Source organism: Chiloscyllium plagiosum, unplaced genomic scaffold (genome assembly GCF_037043375.1).
Source record: "Chiloscyllium plagiosum isolate Xiang-an unplaced genomic scaffold, Cpla_swu_hap1 HiC_scaffold_8, whole genome shotgun sequence".
In the NCBI taxonomy this organism is placed as follows: domain Eukaryota; kingdom Metazoa; phylum Chordata; class Chondrichthyes; order Orectolobiformes; family Hemiscylliidae; genus Chiloscyllium; species Chiloscyllium plagiosum.
The window spans coordinates 8,235,723-8,252,288 of NW_028270146.1; the positions used below are offsets into that span (position 1 = coordinate 8,235,723).

At 43.7% G+C, this 16,566-nt stretch overlaps 1 protein-coding gene across 2 annotated transcripts in view; it reads left to right on the plus strand.

The window, feature by feature from the left end:
- Positions 1-16,203, plus strand: part of jag2b (jagged canonical Notch ligand 2b) — a 256,596-nt gene extending 240,393 nt beyond the window's left edge. For both annotated transcript variants that reach the window (XM_087989575.1, XM_087989576.1), the window contains 5 exons: positions 221-336; positions 4,930-5,178; positions 7,924-8,055; positions 9,643-9,799; positions 12,570-16,203. In XM_087989575.1, coding sequence (XP_087845701.1) covers positions 221-336; positions 4,930-5,178; positions 7,924-8,055; positions 9,643-9,799; positions 12,570-13,024 — 1,109 coding nt within the window. In that variant the 3' untranslated portion in view covers positions 13,025-16,203. The remainder of the gene's footprint in view (positions 1-220; positions 337-4,929; positions 5,179-7,923; positions 8,056-9,642; positions 9,800-12,569) is intronic.
- Positions 16,204-16,566: the final 363 nt, after the last annotated feature.

A 16,566-nucleotide genomic window follows, 5' to 3' on the forward strand; every position in this document is an offset into this window, starting at 1 on the left:
GTATTCTGTATCTAACCCCATTCTGTCCCTGTCCTGGGAGTGTTTGATGGGGACAATCTAGAGGAAGCTTTACTCTATAAGAAACTCCCTGCTGTCCCTGTCCTGGGAGTGTTTGATGGGGACAGTGTAGGAGAGTAGTGTAGAGAGAGCTTTACTCTGTATCTAAGCCCGTGCTGTTCATCTCTGTCTGTGACCTAATGCTGTTACTTGTTTAATGCAGTCATCGGCTTTGGGAAGTCATGCTTTATATCGGGACAGTACCATCCGCATGGAATCCGATGGGAACAGGAGTGTAACACCTGTCAGTGCCTGAACGGCAATGTGAACTGCACAAAGGTAAACTCACAAGCACCACTTGGAGTTTTTAACGTAAGAATCAACTTCCAAAAATTAGCAGCTAGCTGGATTAATTTCTCACCCCTCACCAGTTTCGAGGGGGACCAACTTACTCAGAGCCACTGGTCCAGAGAGTGGTGCTGGAAAAGCACAGCAGGTCAGGCAGCATCTGAGGAGCAGGAAAATCGACGTTTCAGGCATAAGCCCTTCATCACCTTCTCCTACTCAGAGCCACCCTCTGAGCTGACGTCTCGATTATGTTGTCCTCTCTATCACGTTGCTTCACCCTAACCACAGCCGATCTGCTGCTGAAAACACTGTCCCCTGACCTTCTCACCTCTAGCCTCTAACCCTATACTGTCCCTGTCCCTGGGAATGTTTGATGGGCATAGTGTAGAGGGAGCTTTACTCAGTATCTAACCCCGTGCTGTCCCTGTCCTGGGAGTGTTACAGTGCTGTCATAGAAGCTTACAGCATGGAAACAGGCCCTTCGGCCCAAGGGCCTGTATTTACAATTAAACTAGTCCCATTGGCCTGTATTTGGTCTGTATCCCTCCATACCTAGCCCATCCATGTACCTGTCTAAATGTTTCTGAAATGACAAAATTGTACTCGCCTCCAGCACCTCTGCCCATTTCAGACACTCATCATACTCTGTGTGAAAAAATTGCCTCTCTAGACACTTTCATATCTTTCCCCTCTCACCTTAATCCTGAGTCCTCTAGTTCTTGATTCCCATACCATGTGGGCAAGCTGTTGGTTATCTACCTTATCTCATGATTTTATAGACCTCTATAAAGTCACCAGACTCCTATTTTCCAGGGAAAAAGTTCCAGCCTGTCCAGCCTCTCCTTATACCTCAATTCTTCCAGTCCAGGTAACATTCTACTAAATCTTTTCTGCACTCTTCCTAGTTTAATAATACTCCTAGCTAACCTTCCACCGTCCACATACTCTATCCAAAGCACAGAAGGATATGCATCCAAGGTAAGTTCCATGCACCATCAGCTTTGACCTACATCGGTTTTACTATTAATATTTCCAACAATAATGTCATTGTACCAGCTGTCTACCCTTATCCAACCTTTTCTTTCTGTACCTCACCCCCATTCCCTCCATGAATTATTTGCTGTTCAGAACACAATGCGTTATTGTAAATGCCCCCCAGCTTGTACATGTCTCACTCTTTGCTGAATTGCCCCCATTCTCTGGGATTTCCCCTGTAATGCATTTAAACTCCCTTCCTTGTTGATATTTCAAAAAAAGCCTTTTGTATTCTGTCCAAGCTTTCGGTGTCATGTCCTAATTTCAGCCAACATCACCTTCTAGGCAATCTGGTGATACTTGTGTGTGTTAACTGTAGGATAGGATAGGTTAAAGGAGAGCCAGCAAGTGCTGATAGTGCTGAAATCATTGAGGATGGAGCATTGGGAACCTCACATCAGTAGTTGCTAATGCCCTTTGTAACATGGCATTATTTTGTAAAGTTTTGACTGAAGTTACAGTTAATGGGGAAGATATAATAAAGAGCACTTCTATCTTAAGTGTACAATTTTCTTTCTTTATTTATTCATGGGATGTGGGCATTGCTGACCAGGCCCAGCATTTATAGCCCATCCCTAATTACCCAGAGGGCAGTTAAGAACCACTCACATTGCTGTGGGTCTGGAATCACATGTAGACCAGACCAGGTAAGGATGGTAGTTTCCTTCCTTAAAGGGCATTAGTGAACCAGATGGGTTTTTGTGACAGTTGTCAATGGATTCATGGTCACCATGAAACATTTAATTCCAGATGTTTTTATTGAATTCAAATTCTACCGTCACCTGTGGTGGGATTCGTATCCAGGTCCCCAGCACATTACCTGGGTCCCTGGATGAACAGACCAGCGATAATACCACTAGGCCATCACCTCCCCACAATGTCCAACTGCGGATCTGCTAGAAGGTTCTATTTCACTTGGCTTGACCAGCAAAATGAGGGGAAAGGTATCCATAAAAACTCTAGGTCCTTTCAGGTCATCCCAAATATTTAAAGCTATTGGAACACTGTTGCTAAATCTAGAACGTTCTTCCTCACAGTACTGAAGAAGGTAATCACCATCACCTTCTTGAGGGCAGTTGGCGATGGACATTATATTCTGGACTTGTCAGCAGCACCGACATCCCATGACAAATAAAAATAATCTCCCTCCACTGTCAGCATACAGAGACAGCAGTCTGTGCCATCTACACACTCTGTAACAACTCACCAATCACACTTTCCAAACCCACAGCCTTTACCACCAAGAAGGGCAATAATAGGTGATGTATGACGTTACCAGCAGCTGCAAGCTCCCCTGCCAGACCCATACCACCCTGACTCGGAATGATATTGCTGTTACTTTCACTGTTCGTGGGTCAAAATCCTGGAATTCTTTTCCTAGTCACACTGTGGATATACAACGTGGTAACGTTTTGTGCTAAATTAGAGATTTAGATAAGTTTTAAATACCAAAAAATGGGGAAAAAATAAGCAGGCTAGCAAATTATATAAAAAAAGGATAGTAAGATCTTTATATAAACAAAGAGCAAGGCTAAAGTAAACCTTGGGTCCTCGGAGAATGGGAAATAGTAGTGAGGAAATGACTGAGGAATTGATTACACATGTTGTATCATTGCTCACAGTGAAGGACCCCAGTAATATTTGAAAAATACTGAATAATCGAGGGGCAAAAGAGTAAGGGAATAAATACAATAGCCAACACTGGAGGAAGAGTACTAGGGAAATTAATAAGGGTAAAGGCTGAAAAATCCCCTGGGCGGGGTGCATCTTCGGATTTTAAAATAAGTAGCCACAGAGATAATGGATGTGCTGGTAATAATCTTCCAGGAACTCTTAGGTTCTGGTTTAAGTCCCAGAAGATTGGGAAAACTGTCAAGGTAACATAAACAAACATTGCAGGGAAAGTTCAGCAGGTCTGGCAGCATCTGTGAAGAGAAATCAGTTAATATTTTGGGTCCGGTGACCCTTCCTCAGAACTCAACCCGAAACATTAACTCCGATTTCTCTCCACAGATGCTGCCAGACCTGCTGAGCTTTTCCTGCAATTTCTGTGCGTGTTTCTGATTTACAGCATCCGAAGTTGTTGTGGTTACTATTTTATGAAGGTTAACATGTTTATTTAGAAAAAAGAGACAAAAAAAGCAAGTACAAATCAACCACTAGGCTTAAAATCAGCCATTGGTAAAATGCCTGAGTCTGTTCTAAGGGATATCAAAGCAGCATATTTAGAAATAAGAATTTAATCAAACAGAGTTCAGGTAGTTTTATGAAGGTGAAGTTGTGCCTGACCAATTAATTAGAATTATTTAAAGAAGTTGCAAGCAGGATAGATAAAGGGGGTCCTATAGATGTACTATAGATTTCCAAACAACATTTGATAAGGTACCACAAATGAGGTGACTTAATAAGATGAGATCCCATGGTTTTGGGTGTAGTGTACAAGTATGAATAGAGGATTGACTGACTTACAGAATACAGAGTTGGGATGCATTGTTGGGAAGTTTATGTCGAAGAAGGCAAACCTGTAACTACTGGAGTATCGCAGGAATCAGTGCTGGGACCACAAATATTTATAGTGCATATTAATGACTTGATTGAGGGAAGTGAATGTACTGTAGCTAAGTTTGTCAATAATACAAAAATAGGCTAGTGGTAAGGATGAAATTCCCATGGAGGGCTACAGGCAAGTAAAGCAAGGAGGAAAACACTTGGCAAAATATCATGTGGGGAAGTGTGAGGTTCTACACTTTGGCAGGAAGATTAGAGGAGCTGAATATTATTTATATGGACGAAACTGTAGTGTAGAGTGAGGCTAGACCTGTATCCTCTGTAGGTTAGAAGAGTCAGAGGTAACTGAATTGAAACATAATAAAGACCTTGAGGGGAACTTGACCACGTGGGTGTTGAATCTTTAAATATTTTTAAGGCAGAGGGAGATTGACTCTCGATTACTGAGGGGGATGAAAGATTATCAGGGGATATGCAGGAATGTTCACAGTATTCCAGCTGTATCTGATAGTGCCTTGTATAGTTTTAGCAATATCTCCCTATTTTTATACTCCAAGGGAAAATATGCTTTCAACACCCACGTGGTCAGGTCCCCCTCAAGGTCTTTATTATGTTTCGATTTAGTCACCTCTGACTCTTCTAGCCTGCAGAGGATACCGGTTGAGCCTTTCTCCTGTGGCAGTCTATTCATTCCAGGCATGAGTCAAATTGGTGGTTGGTGGCGTTGTATTTTTTGACTGGATGGACCATGTGGAGTTTAATAATGATGTGGAGGAGCCGGTGTGGGACTGGGGTGGACAAAGTTAAAAATCACACAACACCAGGTTATAGTCCGACAGGTTTATTCGGAAGCACTAGCTTTCGGAGCACTGCTCCTTCAGGTGGTTGTGATGAAGGAGCAGCGCTCTGAAAGATAGTGCTTCCAAATAAACCTGTCGGACTATAACCTGGTGTTGTGTGATTTTTGAATTTAATAATGACTAGTCTTTAGCTGATTTTAATCACTGCGATGCTGACCTCCACGTGTTTTCTCCCCGACAGGTATGGTGTGGTCAGAAATCTTGCTTGTTGTATGACAGAGCTGGCCATGAGAACTTCATGTGCCCAGAGTCCCAGCAGTGCCAGGCCAGCCCACGGCTCAAGTGTTTCTCTCCTCCATGCACCGACTGGGGAGAGTGCAACGCCTTAAACTCTCCTCCTGTTGACTCTAAATGCCACCCCAACACTGGCCAGCTGAACAACAACTGTGCAAAGATCACACTCATCTTTAATAAGGAGAAGATTCCGAAGGTAAGGAAGGTTGTGCAGGTGCAAGGAATTCCCAGCTGAGCCATCGGTGCTGTTGAAAGCTGCTTCAGGACCTGTGTTCCCTCCTGCTGTGAGAGAAATCCTCAGCGTTTACTATCCTGCTCTTGTGTGAAACAAGTGGGAAGTGCCCAATGCATTTGTTCTTGAACAGTCTAATGGAAACTGTTGGCACTCACCCCAGGCCGAATGATTTTGTGGCACAGTACTAGTGTCACTGCCTTTGGACTGGGATGCCCAGGTTTGAGTCCCCCCCCCTGCTGCAGAGGTGTGCAGTAATGTCCCTGTACACGTAGATTAGCAACATAGTATCATCGGATCCCTACAGTGCGGAAAGATGCCATTCCACACCGACCCTCCGGCAAAATCCCACCCACACTCAGCCCCCTCTGCCCTATCCCTGTAACCCTGCGTTAACCATGGCTAATCCACCTGAGCCTGCCCTTCCCTGGATACTTCAGACAATGTAGGTTCAATACAAAAAACCTAACCAGAAGGCTGCCACTTTTCATATAACAGAATGAATCTAAGGTCGGATTGCCCTCTCTTCTCGTTCTGTTGCCCATACCCTGGCGATGGGATACAGAGGAATTTGAAAACATAAAAATCTGGAATTAAGAGTCTAATAATGATGATGAATTGATTGTCGGAAAAACCCATCTGGTTCACTAATGTCCTTCAGGGAAGGAAATTGCCGTCCTTACCTGGTCTGGCCTCCAGACCCACAGCAATGTGGTTGACTCTTAACTGCCCTCTGGGTAATTAGAGATGGGTGATAAATGCTGCCCAGACAGAGCTGTCCATATCTTGTCAATGAATAAAGAAAATGTTTTGCACAGGACTCTGAGTGCTAACCGGTTGACATTTTGTCTGTTTCTCTGTTCTAGCACAAAATGTCCCTTTGCCAACCCAATAAGTTTGGGAAATGCCTGAGCAATGAAATCACTGATGATAAGCCATCCCAGTATGAAACCTGGCTTAATAGATCTGAAGGTTTTATTTATGTAGTTTGTTTGCGAAGGTAGTTAGTGACTGAACATTTTCAAATGAAGCTGTCAGTGTTTGGTAACAAAAAACTCAAATTTATTGCACAAAAGAAAACAAAACTGTTTACATATAAAACAGCTTAAAAAGAATCTGGACGCAGTGAGCAAGAAGAAAGATTTAGCCTTTTTCCCTGCAGTATCTTTTGCGGTTACTCAGTCCCAGTGCTGTATGAGTCCTAGAGATATACGGCATGAAAAGAGATCCTTCAGGCCAACCCAATATCCTCAATTAATCTGGTCCCAGTTGCCAGCACTTGGCCTATACCCGTCTAAACCCTTCCTATTCATATTCCCATGCGGATGTCTTTTAAATATTGTAATTGTACCAGCCTCCACCACTTCCTTGGCAGCTCGTTCCATGCATACACCACCCTCTGTGTGAAAACGTTGCCCCTAAGGTCCATTTTAAATCTTTCCCCTCTCACCCTAAATCTATGCCCTCTAGTTTCGCACTCTCCTACCCTGGGGAAGTGACCTTGGCTACTTACCTGATCTATGCCCCTCATATTTTGTAAACCTCTGTAAAGTCACCTCTCAGTCTCCAACACTCCAGAGAAAGCAGCCCCAGCCTATTCAACCTCTCCCTGTAGCTCAAACACTCTAATTCTGGCAACATTCTTGTGAATGTTTTTCTGAACCCTTTCAAGTTTCACAACATCTTTCCTATAGCAGGGAGACCAGAATTAAATGCAGTGATCCTATGTTAACTCTTTTTAATTTGTAAGTAACTGGTACCTTTCCGTTCTGGTAACCAAGAGAGCTCTTTCTGGTTCTGGGGACTGGTTATTTATTGAACTTTGATGGCCAAGATTCCTTTTCAGCTCTTAAGGTTTGGAGATTTCTGCATTATTAACACACTACCCTTCTGCGAGAATGAAACCGTTCTTTCAAGCTAAATACAAACTGCGAGTTACCCTGATTTTTTTTCTCATGTTATAAAGCATTAGCATTGTAAACACTTCATTAACACATCCTGCCTGGCAATCAAGTCATATTCTTTCTTGGACAGTAAGTTGTATCTTTAGTTATCTGTTCCAGTTGACTTTCCAACTTTTTAAAGAAATACGATTACTTTTCGCAGAACTGTAACCATATATCTATTTCATTTCTACTTTCCATTATCATTTGGGATTTTGAAATTCATTGTAAATGTCTATCGCACTATCCAGTCTCATCCCCCTCAAACTTTCCTCCAATGCATCGTGGAGAAACACCAGGTTTGTGAGACATTAGAGCTCTGAATATTAACTGTCTTGCAGAAAAGGGGGTGGCATGGTGGCTCAGTGGTTAGCACTGCTGCCTCACAGCACCAGGGTCCCAGGTTCGATTCCAGCCTTGGGCATCTGTCTGTGTGGGTTTCCTCCAGGTGCTCCGGTTTCCTCCCACAATCCAAAAGATGTGCAGGTCAGGTGAATTGGCCATGCTAAATTGTCCATAATGTCAGATGGAAATGGGTCTGAGTGGGTTACTCTTCGGAGGGTCAGTGTGGACTGGTTGGGCCGAAGAGCCTGTTTCCACACTGTAGGGAATCTAATCATGGATTTTCAGGAATTAGATGTGTAGGGTGTTTTTTTTTTAATTGCTGGATGTGTTTGTGGATGAGTTGTAAGATTTATTCTGCATGTGAGTCATCCACCACTTCACCTGGGTGACCCCCAAATTATCTTCTGTTTCCTGTCTCCAGGGCATCACTGTGGAATATATCTGCTCAGAACTGAGGTATCTACCAGTTCTGCGGAGCCTTTCCAAGGAGCGGACTCTGTTTGTGTTGTGTGACCTCGCTAACAGCTCTGACAGTGCAGTGGAAGTGGCCATTGTAAGTAAGTCCCTGGAAGGGGATGTCAATAGGTTACGTGAGTACTGGAATAAACTGGAACAGAAAGTGGGAAATGTGCGCTTGTCCATTTTGGGAGAAAGAATGGGAAAAAGAATGCTATTTAAATAGAGAAATATTGCAGAACTCAGTGTTATAGAGGGTATCTGGATTTCCAGGTACCGTGAATTATAAAGTTAATACTCTGATACAGCAAGTGGTTTGGAAAACAATAGTTGAAAGGGAGATGGAAGGCACAATGAGGGGCGTCTTACTGCAGCTGGATAGTGCAGTGGTCAGACAACGTCAGGAATACGACAAGAATCTCCTTATTTGAGAGAATATTATTGTGTTCAATACCAGTCAGAGAAAGACCACGTGACTTATTATTGGGATAAAGGCCTCTCTCATGAGGATTGGAATTCTGGAGTTCAGAGTGATCTTACTGAAACATGCATGATCCTGAGGAGACTTGACAGACAATACACCAGGAGAATGTTTCCTCCTGTGGCTGAGACTAGAACCAGGAACGCTGTTTAAGAATGAAGTGGTCTCACTTTTAAAATGGGGATGAGGAGAATGGTTTTGTTTTAGAAGGAGAGCACAGCAGGTCAGGCAGCATCCGAGAAGCAGGAAAATTGACATTTCGGGTAAAAGCTTTTGCCCGAAACGTCAGTTTGCCTGCTCCTTGGATGCTGCCTGACCTGCTGTGTTTTTCTAGCACTACTCTGATCTAAACTCTGGTTTCCAGCATCTACAGCTCTCACTTTTGCCTTGTTTTAGAGGGACACTGGTCTGGAATTCTCTCACTCAGAAAACAGCAAAGGCTGAGTCACTATTTATTTGAGGCTGAGTTGGATTGTTTTGGTAGACAAGAGTATGAGGTTCAGACAGGAAACTGGAGCTGAGATCATAAGCAGAATTCTGTTAAACATTGGGGCAGGCCCAAAGGGCTGAATGGCCTACTCTAACTCTGAAGTCTAGAGTTCTTGTTTGTTTGATGACTGATCAGTCCATTCTCCATCTGCAAACTTTCTGCGAATGATGGGTCAGAAGAGATTTACCAAGTTGTTGCCGGCAAAGGAAGGTTTGAGCTGTAAAGGGATGCTGGATAGGCTGGGAATTTTTTCCCTGGAGTGGAGGAGACTGAGAGGTGACCTTATAGACATTTATAAAATCATGAGGGGCATGGATAGTGGAAATGGCAGGTGTCATCTTTTCGTTATGGCGGGGATTTTTAAGATTAGGGGACATATTTTTAAGGTAAGAAGGGAAAGATTTTAAAAAGACATCGGGGCAACTTTTCTTTTTACACAGAGTAGTTTGTGTGTGGAATGAAGTTCCAGAGGAAGTGGTGGATGTGGATACAATTACAACATTTAAAATACACTTGGATAAGTTCATGAATGGGAAAGGTCTGGAGGGATATGGGCCGAGCGCAGGCAGGTGGGACTAGTTTAGTTTGAGATAGTTTTGGGCATGGCCTAGTCTGCGTCCGTGCTGTATGGCTCGATAATGAGTTTTCACGTCTTCGTTGTGCTTCTTTCCCCTGCTCTCCCCCTGCCGCCCCCCGCCCCAACCACATCTCAGTCATTTACCCAACACGGTGAGGACCGGGATGGGATCCTGATCCGGGAGGCAGTCACAAAAATTGTCGACAATGTGACCAAGCGACAGAACAGCACGATGATGCTCGCAGTCATCGAGGTGAAAGTAGAGACAGCTTATGTTCCTCATTCCCAGCCAGGTAATACCAACTATTCCCTTCTCAAAGTAACAACAAACGCTTCCTGCAGCTGCAGTATATCGCTTTTATTCCTTTATTGCTGTGACCCGGCCTCCTGTTTGTCATCCTCCGTGGCTGTATGGTGTTTAACTGAAGTCTCCTCTACATTGGGGAGACAGGCCGCCTACTTGCGGAACGTTTCAGAGAACACCTCTGGGACACCCGCACCAACCAACCCAACCGCCCCGTGGCTGAGCATTTTAACTCCCCCTCCCACTCCACCAAGGACATGCAGGTCCTTGGACTCCTCCATCGCCAAACCATAGCAACACGACGGCTGGAGGAAGAGCACCTCATCTTCCGCCGAGGAACCCTCCAACCACAAGGGATGAATGCAGATTTCTCCAGCTTCTTCATTTCCCCTCCCCCCATCTTTTCTCAGTCCCAACCCTCGGACTCAGTACCGCCTCCTTGACCTGCAATCTTCTTCCCGACCTCCTCACCCCCCACCCCCTCTCCGGCCTATCACCCTCACCTTAACCTCCTTCCACTTATCGTATTCCCAACGCCTCTCCCCCAAGTCCCTCCTCCCTACCTTTTATCTTAGCCTGCTTGGCACACCCTCCTCATTCCTGAAGAAGGGCTTATGCCCGAAACATTGATTCTCCTGCTCCTTTGATGCTGCCTGACCTGCTGCGCTTTTCCAGCAACACATTTTTCAGCTCTGATCTTCAGCATCTGCAGTCCTCACTTTCTCCTAGTTGATTTTACCTGAAGTCTGTGTTGTATCTGTAACTCAGGCTCTGAAGCTGTATGGAGCTGGGTTCATCTCGAGGTGATGCTGCCTGCGTGGTACTGAGCAAATGCAGCACAACTTTTAACAGAGCCATTACCTTGAAGCCTTGTCTATCCTCCCTGCCCGAAGGAATGGTTGGTGTCCTGTTCAATATTTATCCCTCAGTTCACATCGGCTTTTAAAATAAAAGTTGGCAGACGTAATTAAGGGGCAGGCACAGCACAGAAATAAATGAAGGCACTACTGCAACGTAGAGACCAATCAAACAAGTGAGATTTTTATTTTGGGATGTTTTGGTGTTTGTTGATGGAGGAATGTTGACCGAAATCCTGAGAAGAATTCTGGAATAGAGTCAGGATGTGCTGATTGTACTTCACAGAGAAAGCAGTATTTGTGCAGAGAAACCTTGAACTTTTCAGGTCCACGATCTTTAATCAAAACTCAAAGGTCCTCCACCTCCTCTCCATCTTCATCTTCTCCTCCGGATTGTTCTGTAGTGATGTTGGCATGCAGCAGAATTGACAGATAAATTTGGTTAGCCCCCTACCCTCCAACAGAACATAGAACAGGCTGGCACATGAACAGTCCCTTCAGCCCACAATGTTGTGCTGAACATGATGCCAAGTTAAACTGATCCCTTCTGCCTGCCCTTGGTCCCAATCCCTCCATTCCTTGCTTATTCCTGAGCTTTTCTAGAGGTCTCTTAAATGCCCCTATTGTATCTGCCTGCACCGCATGCCTGACAGTGCGTTCCAGACTCCTGCCACTCGATGTAAAATAAACATGCCCCTCACGTCTCCTTTGAACTTTTCCCATTCCCTTAAATGCATGCCCTGTGGAATTAGACATTTCAGCTCTGGGGATAAACATTCTGACTGTCAACCTCACTCCGACAGCAACATGGAGTCCTGTCTCTTGTACTCCATTCCCCGCCCAATAAAGGCAAGTATGCCATACACCTTCTTTACCACCCTAACTACTTGTGTGGTCACTTTCAGGGATCTATGGACTAAGATCCCTCTGTACATCAATGCTGGTCAGAGTCCTGCCAATAACTGGAGACCTTTCTTTAACATTTGATCTCCCAAAGTGCAGCACCTCACACTTGCCTGGATTAAACTCCATCTGCCATTTCTCCGCCCATATCAGTAACTGATCTGCATCCCTTGGCAACTTTCAACACTATCCACAACTCCACCGACCTTTGAGTGGGAGGGGAGGGTTTAGCCTTGACCCTAGGCTGTGTTTAATCTTTAGATTAATGCTGTTACAATTACTCACTACTGAAGTCCGGATCCAGGCTCCAGGCTTCCCCTCCCCCACTGCCATTGTTGCCACCACATGGAACATAGAACAATACGGCACAGAACAGGCCCTTCGGCCCTCCATGTTGCGCCGACCTGTGAACTAATCTAAGCTCATCCCCCTACACTATCCCATCATCATCCATGTGCTTATCTAAGGATTGTTTGAATCTCCCTAATGTGGCTGAGTTGACTACATTAGCAGGTAGGGCATTCCACACCCTTACCACTCTCTGAGTAAAGAACCTGCCTCTGACATCTGTCTTAAATCTATCACCCCTCGATTTGTACTTATGCCCCATCGTACACACTGATGTCATCATCCTAGGAAAAAATGTTCACTGTCTACATGATGTGTAGACAGAAACTGCCTGACCTGCTGAGTTTCTCCAGCACTTTGTGTTTTCTCTCTGCATAACCTCGTGATTTCAGGTTTCAGCATACACAGTAGTTTGTTCTTCATTTTCCTGTCAGTCTTCCTCCTTCAGCTTGTGTGACTTTTTTTTGAATAAAGGGACGATCTAGTCGCTTTTGCTGTGCGGTAGTTGGCTGCTGACCGTACCTGGGATTGTGAAGGGCGCCGTAAAAATGCGAGCGGTTTGTTTGTTTGCAAGCAAAATGCAATTCTTCTGATGTTATTGTTCCACATTCTCCCCTGTTCCTGTTTTGTTGTGAATCGTGGATGGTGCAGCGTATCTGATTCCAGTGCTCAGCGTGGCATTCGGAATGGTGTGGCTGATCTGTATCATCATCTGCATCTGGTGGACCCGCAAACGGAGAAAAGAGCGAGAGAGAAGCCGGCCGTCCATGGATGACATGGTGAACAATCAGTGGGAGCCCCTGAACCCCATCAGGAACCCCATCGATAAACCCTGCAGCAACAAAGACCTTCAGTGTGAATGCAAAAACTTAATGGCTCCTTGCAGCCGGACCCTAATGGCAAGAGAGGAGGTGGAGGAGGAGTTGGGGGTGGACAAATGCGCCTCCCAAAGGTGTACAATTACATTCTTGCCAGCAAAAGGCGATGTTAAATCTTCACCGTTGACTCCAGTCAAACAGGTGCATCGAATGGGCAACAGGGAGAAACACTGCCTAAAAAATGTGAACTCTTCAAATTGTGAAGGAGGTAAGGATCTTTCTGTATGAACCTACGGGAGAGTTGTTTTGTGCCTAAGAGTTTTTTTTTAAGAAAAAGAGAGAGAGAAAAGGAGGAGGATAAATTAAGAGAAATTCTCCTTTTACCTCCTTGTCCCATTGAGACTGAAACCATCTCTTGAAGTCTTCATGGTCAGTGAGTGTCTCTTTCTTTTATCTTTTGGTGTGTGTATAAAGCATTATTTACCAAGTGTCTCTTTAAATCTTGTATAAATTATTTGTGACTTGTTCAGTGTCAAGATCTCTTTGCCAGTTGCTATATTGTGTGTTATTGTCTCTCCTCCTAAATGGTCATTGGAGGAGGGTAGCACCCTTGTGTGTCCCTTAGCAACAGAAAAGGAGGAACCAAGCTTATTATTCAGTGTCCTCCCATTTTACACCAAATGCATTGTTTACATAGGTTTTGTCGTGGTCCTCTTCTTTCGCAGTACTTGAGCGTTATGTTCCTGTTCCCCAACGAGGTGTTTTCGATGTTCAGTCAAGCAATTGGCCTGATCTTTTGGGTGACCTTTCACCTTATTTGCCCAAAGCTACATTGGTGACAGTTGCCTGCTGTTGGGTCAGATTTTGGGGAAGGGCTGGGACAGGGTTGGGGTGAGAAGTGGAGATTTGTAGACTTTATCAGCGTCACAGTCGTGGCTCATGCTGACAGAGTTTGTGCCTTCAGTGAATGTGCTGTTGTTTTTCATCAAGCCCTCACCTCCAGCTTTCTGTTTCTGGGAAATTGGTGACTTGCTAGACTTTGGGGAGCAGAAAAGGGGAAAAATGAGATTTTATATATTGATGAGAGGGGAGTGGTGATAAGGCAAAGAGGAGCTGTGCAATGAGTCTGAACTTGTCCCCTTCATTGATGACTGTCAAAATAGTCAAGAGGGGAGTGATTTCCCAGGATTCCAACCTTAACAAGTAAAGGTAAGGAATGGAATAGGAGACAATAGCTTCAATAGATGTGTCTTCTGCAAATATTAGGATCGGAGGAAGGAGTTGGAGGGGTGGGAGGAGCAATTTCTTGACAGGGAAAATACCACAGGATCAAAGTGCCTTGTTTCTTTCTGTCTGGTCTTCTAAAGGACGTGAATTTATCCACAAGGTTTTTCTCTCCCTCTCAGTATATCTTGAAGGAAGCTTTGTGTGACAGGTTGCCTTAGAAGGGTGCGGTGGAGTCCCCTTATTTTTGGTTTTAGTTTAATTTTGTATGCAGTGAGATCCCACAGAGAGCAACCGGCCTCATGACCCAGAGTGACCCCGCTCTCTAGTCACCAGGAGCTGGGAACGATTACAGTATTGGAGTGGCCAGTGCCTGAAGGTTGAATTGCTATAGCAACTGTCAAAGACTGTCCTGCTGATTTTTGATTTTTTATATAAATAAATAAATATAAATGACAAGGTGAACTATGTACCTTCCTTACTGTCCAATAATAAAATAAACAATTGTAAGTGTATGATCAAAGCTTCTGTATATATGTATATACTTAAGGAATCGATGTGTATATTTGATTAAATAATTTAAGATAGATATTAATACAAGTTTTTTTTTTGTTTAAATGCCATTCCTTAATTTATATTGAAAAGGAACTTTCATGGCATTTTTCTTACAAGCGGGCACACAGACACATCTTTTACTCTAGTATTCCATTCAAAACCTTGAAGTTCACAATTGGCTAAACACATTTTCTTTAGTTTAAAAAAAAAATGCCCAAACTGTAAGTAGATTTGGCGTGCTTTCAATCTCTGCTTCTGCAGTCTGACCCATTGCTTGCACATCATCATTCCCACAAACTGGGAATACTCCCCCCCCCCCCCCCCCCCCCCGGCCCCCAGGTTCATTTCCCGAGAAGGTTGTTATCGGGGAAGGTGGAGAGTGAAGTGGGAGTGGCTGCTTGCGTTTAGATCTGGCGAAAATTCCGAATCACCCAAAATTGAAAGCTGGGATTTCTCTTTTCTCTTTTACAACAAAAAAGTGAAAATTCATGTGTTCAGGTCACTGAAAACACAAGAATTTGGTCTGATTGATATATTCAGTGACCGACAGAATTAAAGAGACATGTCCAAATCTCTCCTCCAATGCAGCCTGTGTTCAGCTCTTAGTGATGGTGCAAAGGCAGAACAGCTTTTTTTGATATTTGTGGCAAGAGTGTGATTGTGTGCTCAGACAGAACTTTTCAAAACTGTTCAGTTACATCGTAGGGCTAAATTAATTGAGCTCTACATGTCAAGTGTTTCCCCAGCCACACTGGTACCCCAATTCCCACCTTCAAATGTTGCAGAATGTTTAATTCTGGTCTTGGAATGTTGGAGAGCACATTGTACAGAAACACTGGTGCTCAGGCCTTTACTCCGTGGGTATATTCACCAGCTCTCTCCTGGGGCGGGGTGTTAAAACCCATTATGCAAACATAAAAGGGAATGTATTTCTGCTTTGAGCAGAGGAAAGAATGAAGGGAACACTTTATTTGTTTTATATATCTTAGTTTGTTTTTTTTTATTTTGCTTTGTTCCAGCACAGACACTAATGGGTGATATGTTCCACCCTGTGACAAATTACCCTTATACAGAAGAAATGGTTTCAATTCAAAACAAGGAAACAAAAAATATGTGGCCTTATATTCTTTTGGTTTCTCCTCTGGACTTAATTGTAAATTCATTTGGGTTAAATCCAAACCATCATCACCCAACACAAGTGCCCATAATCTTATTCTGATTTCACTGCTGCAGGGTTTATATATATTTATATACATATATGTGTGTGTGTGTATATATATAAATATATATATGTAAAATATATATTTGGCTATGGATTCATTTTGATACTAAATACTTAATGGGCAAACTGTGACATTTTCTTTCTGAATTATGGATGAGAGCTTTTGTTTTCTGAATCACGTGGCATCTTTATTGATGTCAATTACACAGCAGGAGGCTGGAAAAATAATCCCGTTCATGAAATGGGGTGAAAAAAACTTTTAAAAATGCGGGCTGGCTGATTTAAAATGAAAATGACAAGAACAATTTATGTACGGACTCGAAATAAAGTTGTAATTTTTTTTTGTAAAAGGACGCTCGCATTGCCCTGCAGAAGTCCTGTGTTCATTTAGAGCATTTTGTTTGACATGTTCTTAGAGATAACTTTCAAAAAAAAACTATTTATTAAAGCGTTTTATATTAACGTCTCCCAGTGTGTCTGATGCCTTTTATTCTTGGGGAGAAGTGATGGCTTATCATGAGGGAGAGAGCATATTTATTCCTGCCTCTGTCCAGACCATTCAGTGCTGGAAGTGTTAGCAGCAACTTGGAGGCTGCCAGCAGATGCATAGGATAACCACCAAGTTCCTCTCCAAGCCACTCAACATCCTGACTTGGAAATATATCACCGTTCCTTCACTGTCACTGGGTCAAAATCCTTGAATTCCCTCCCTAAGGGCATTGTAGGTCAACCCACAGCACACGGACTGCAGTGGTTCAAGAAGGCAGCTCACCCCCACCTTCTCAAGGGGCAACTAGGGACAGGCAATAAATGATGTTGCTAGCATTAG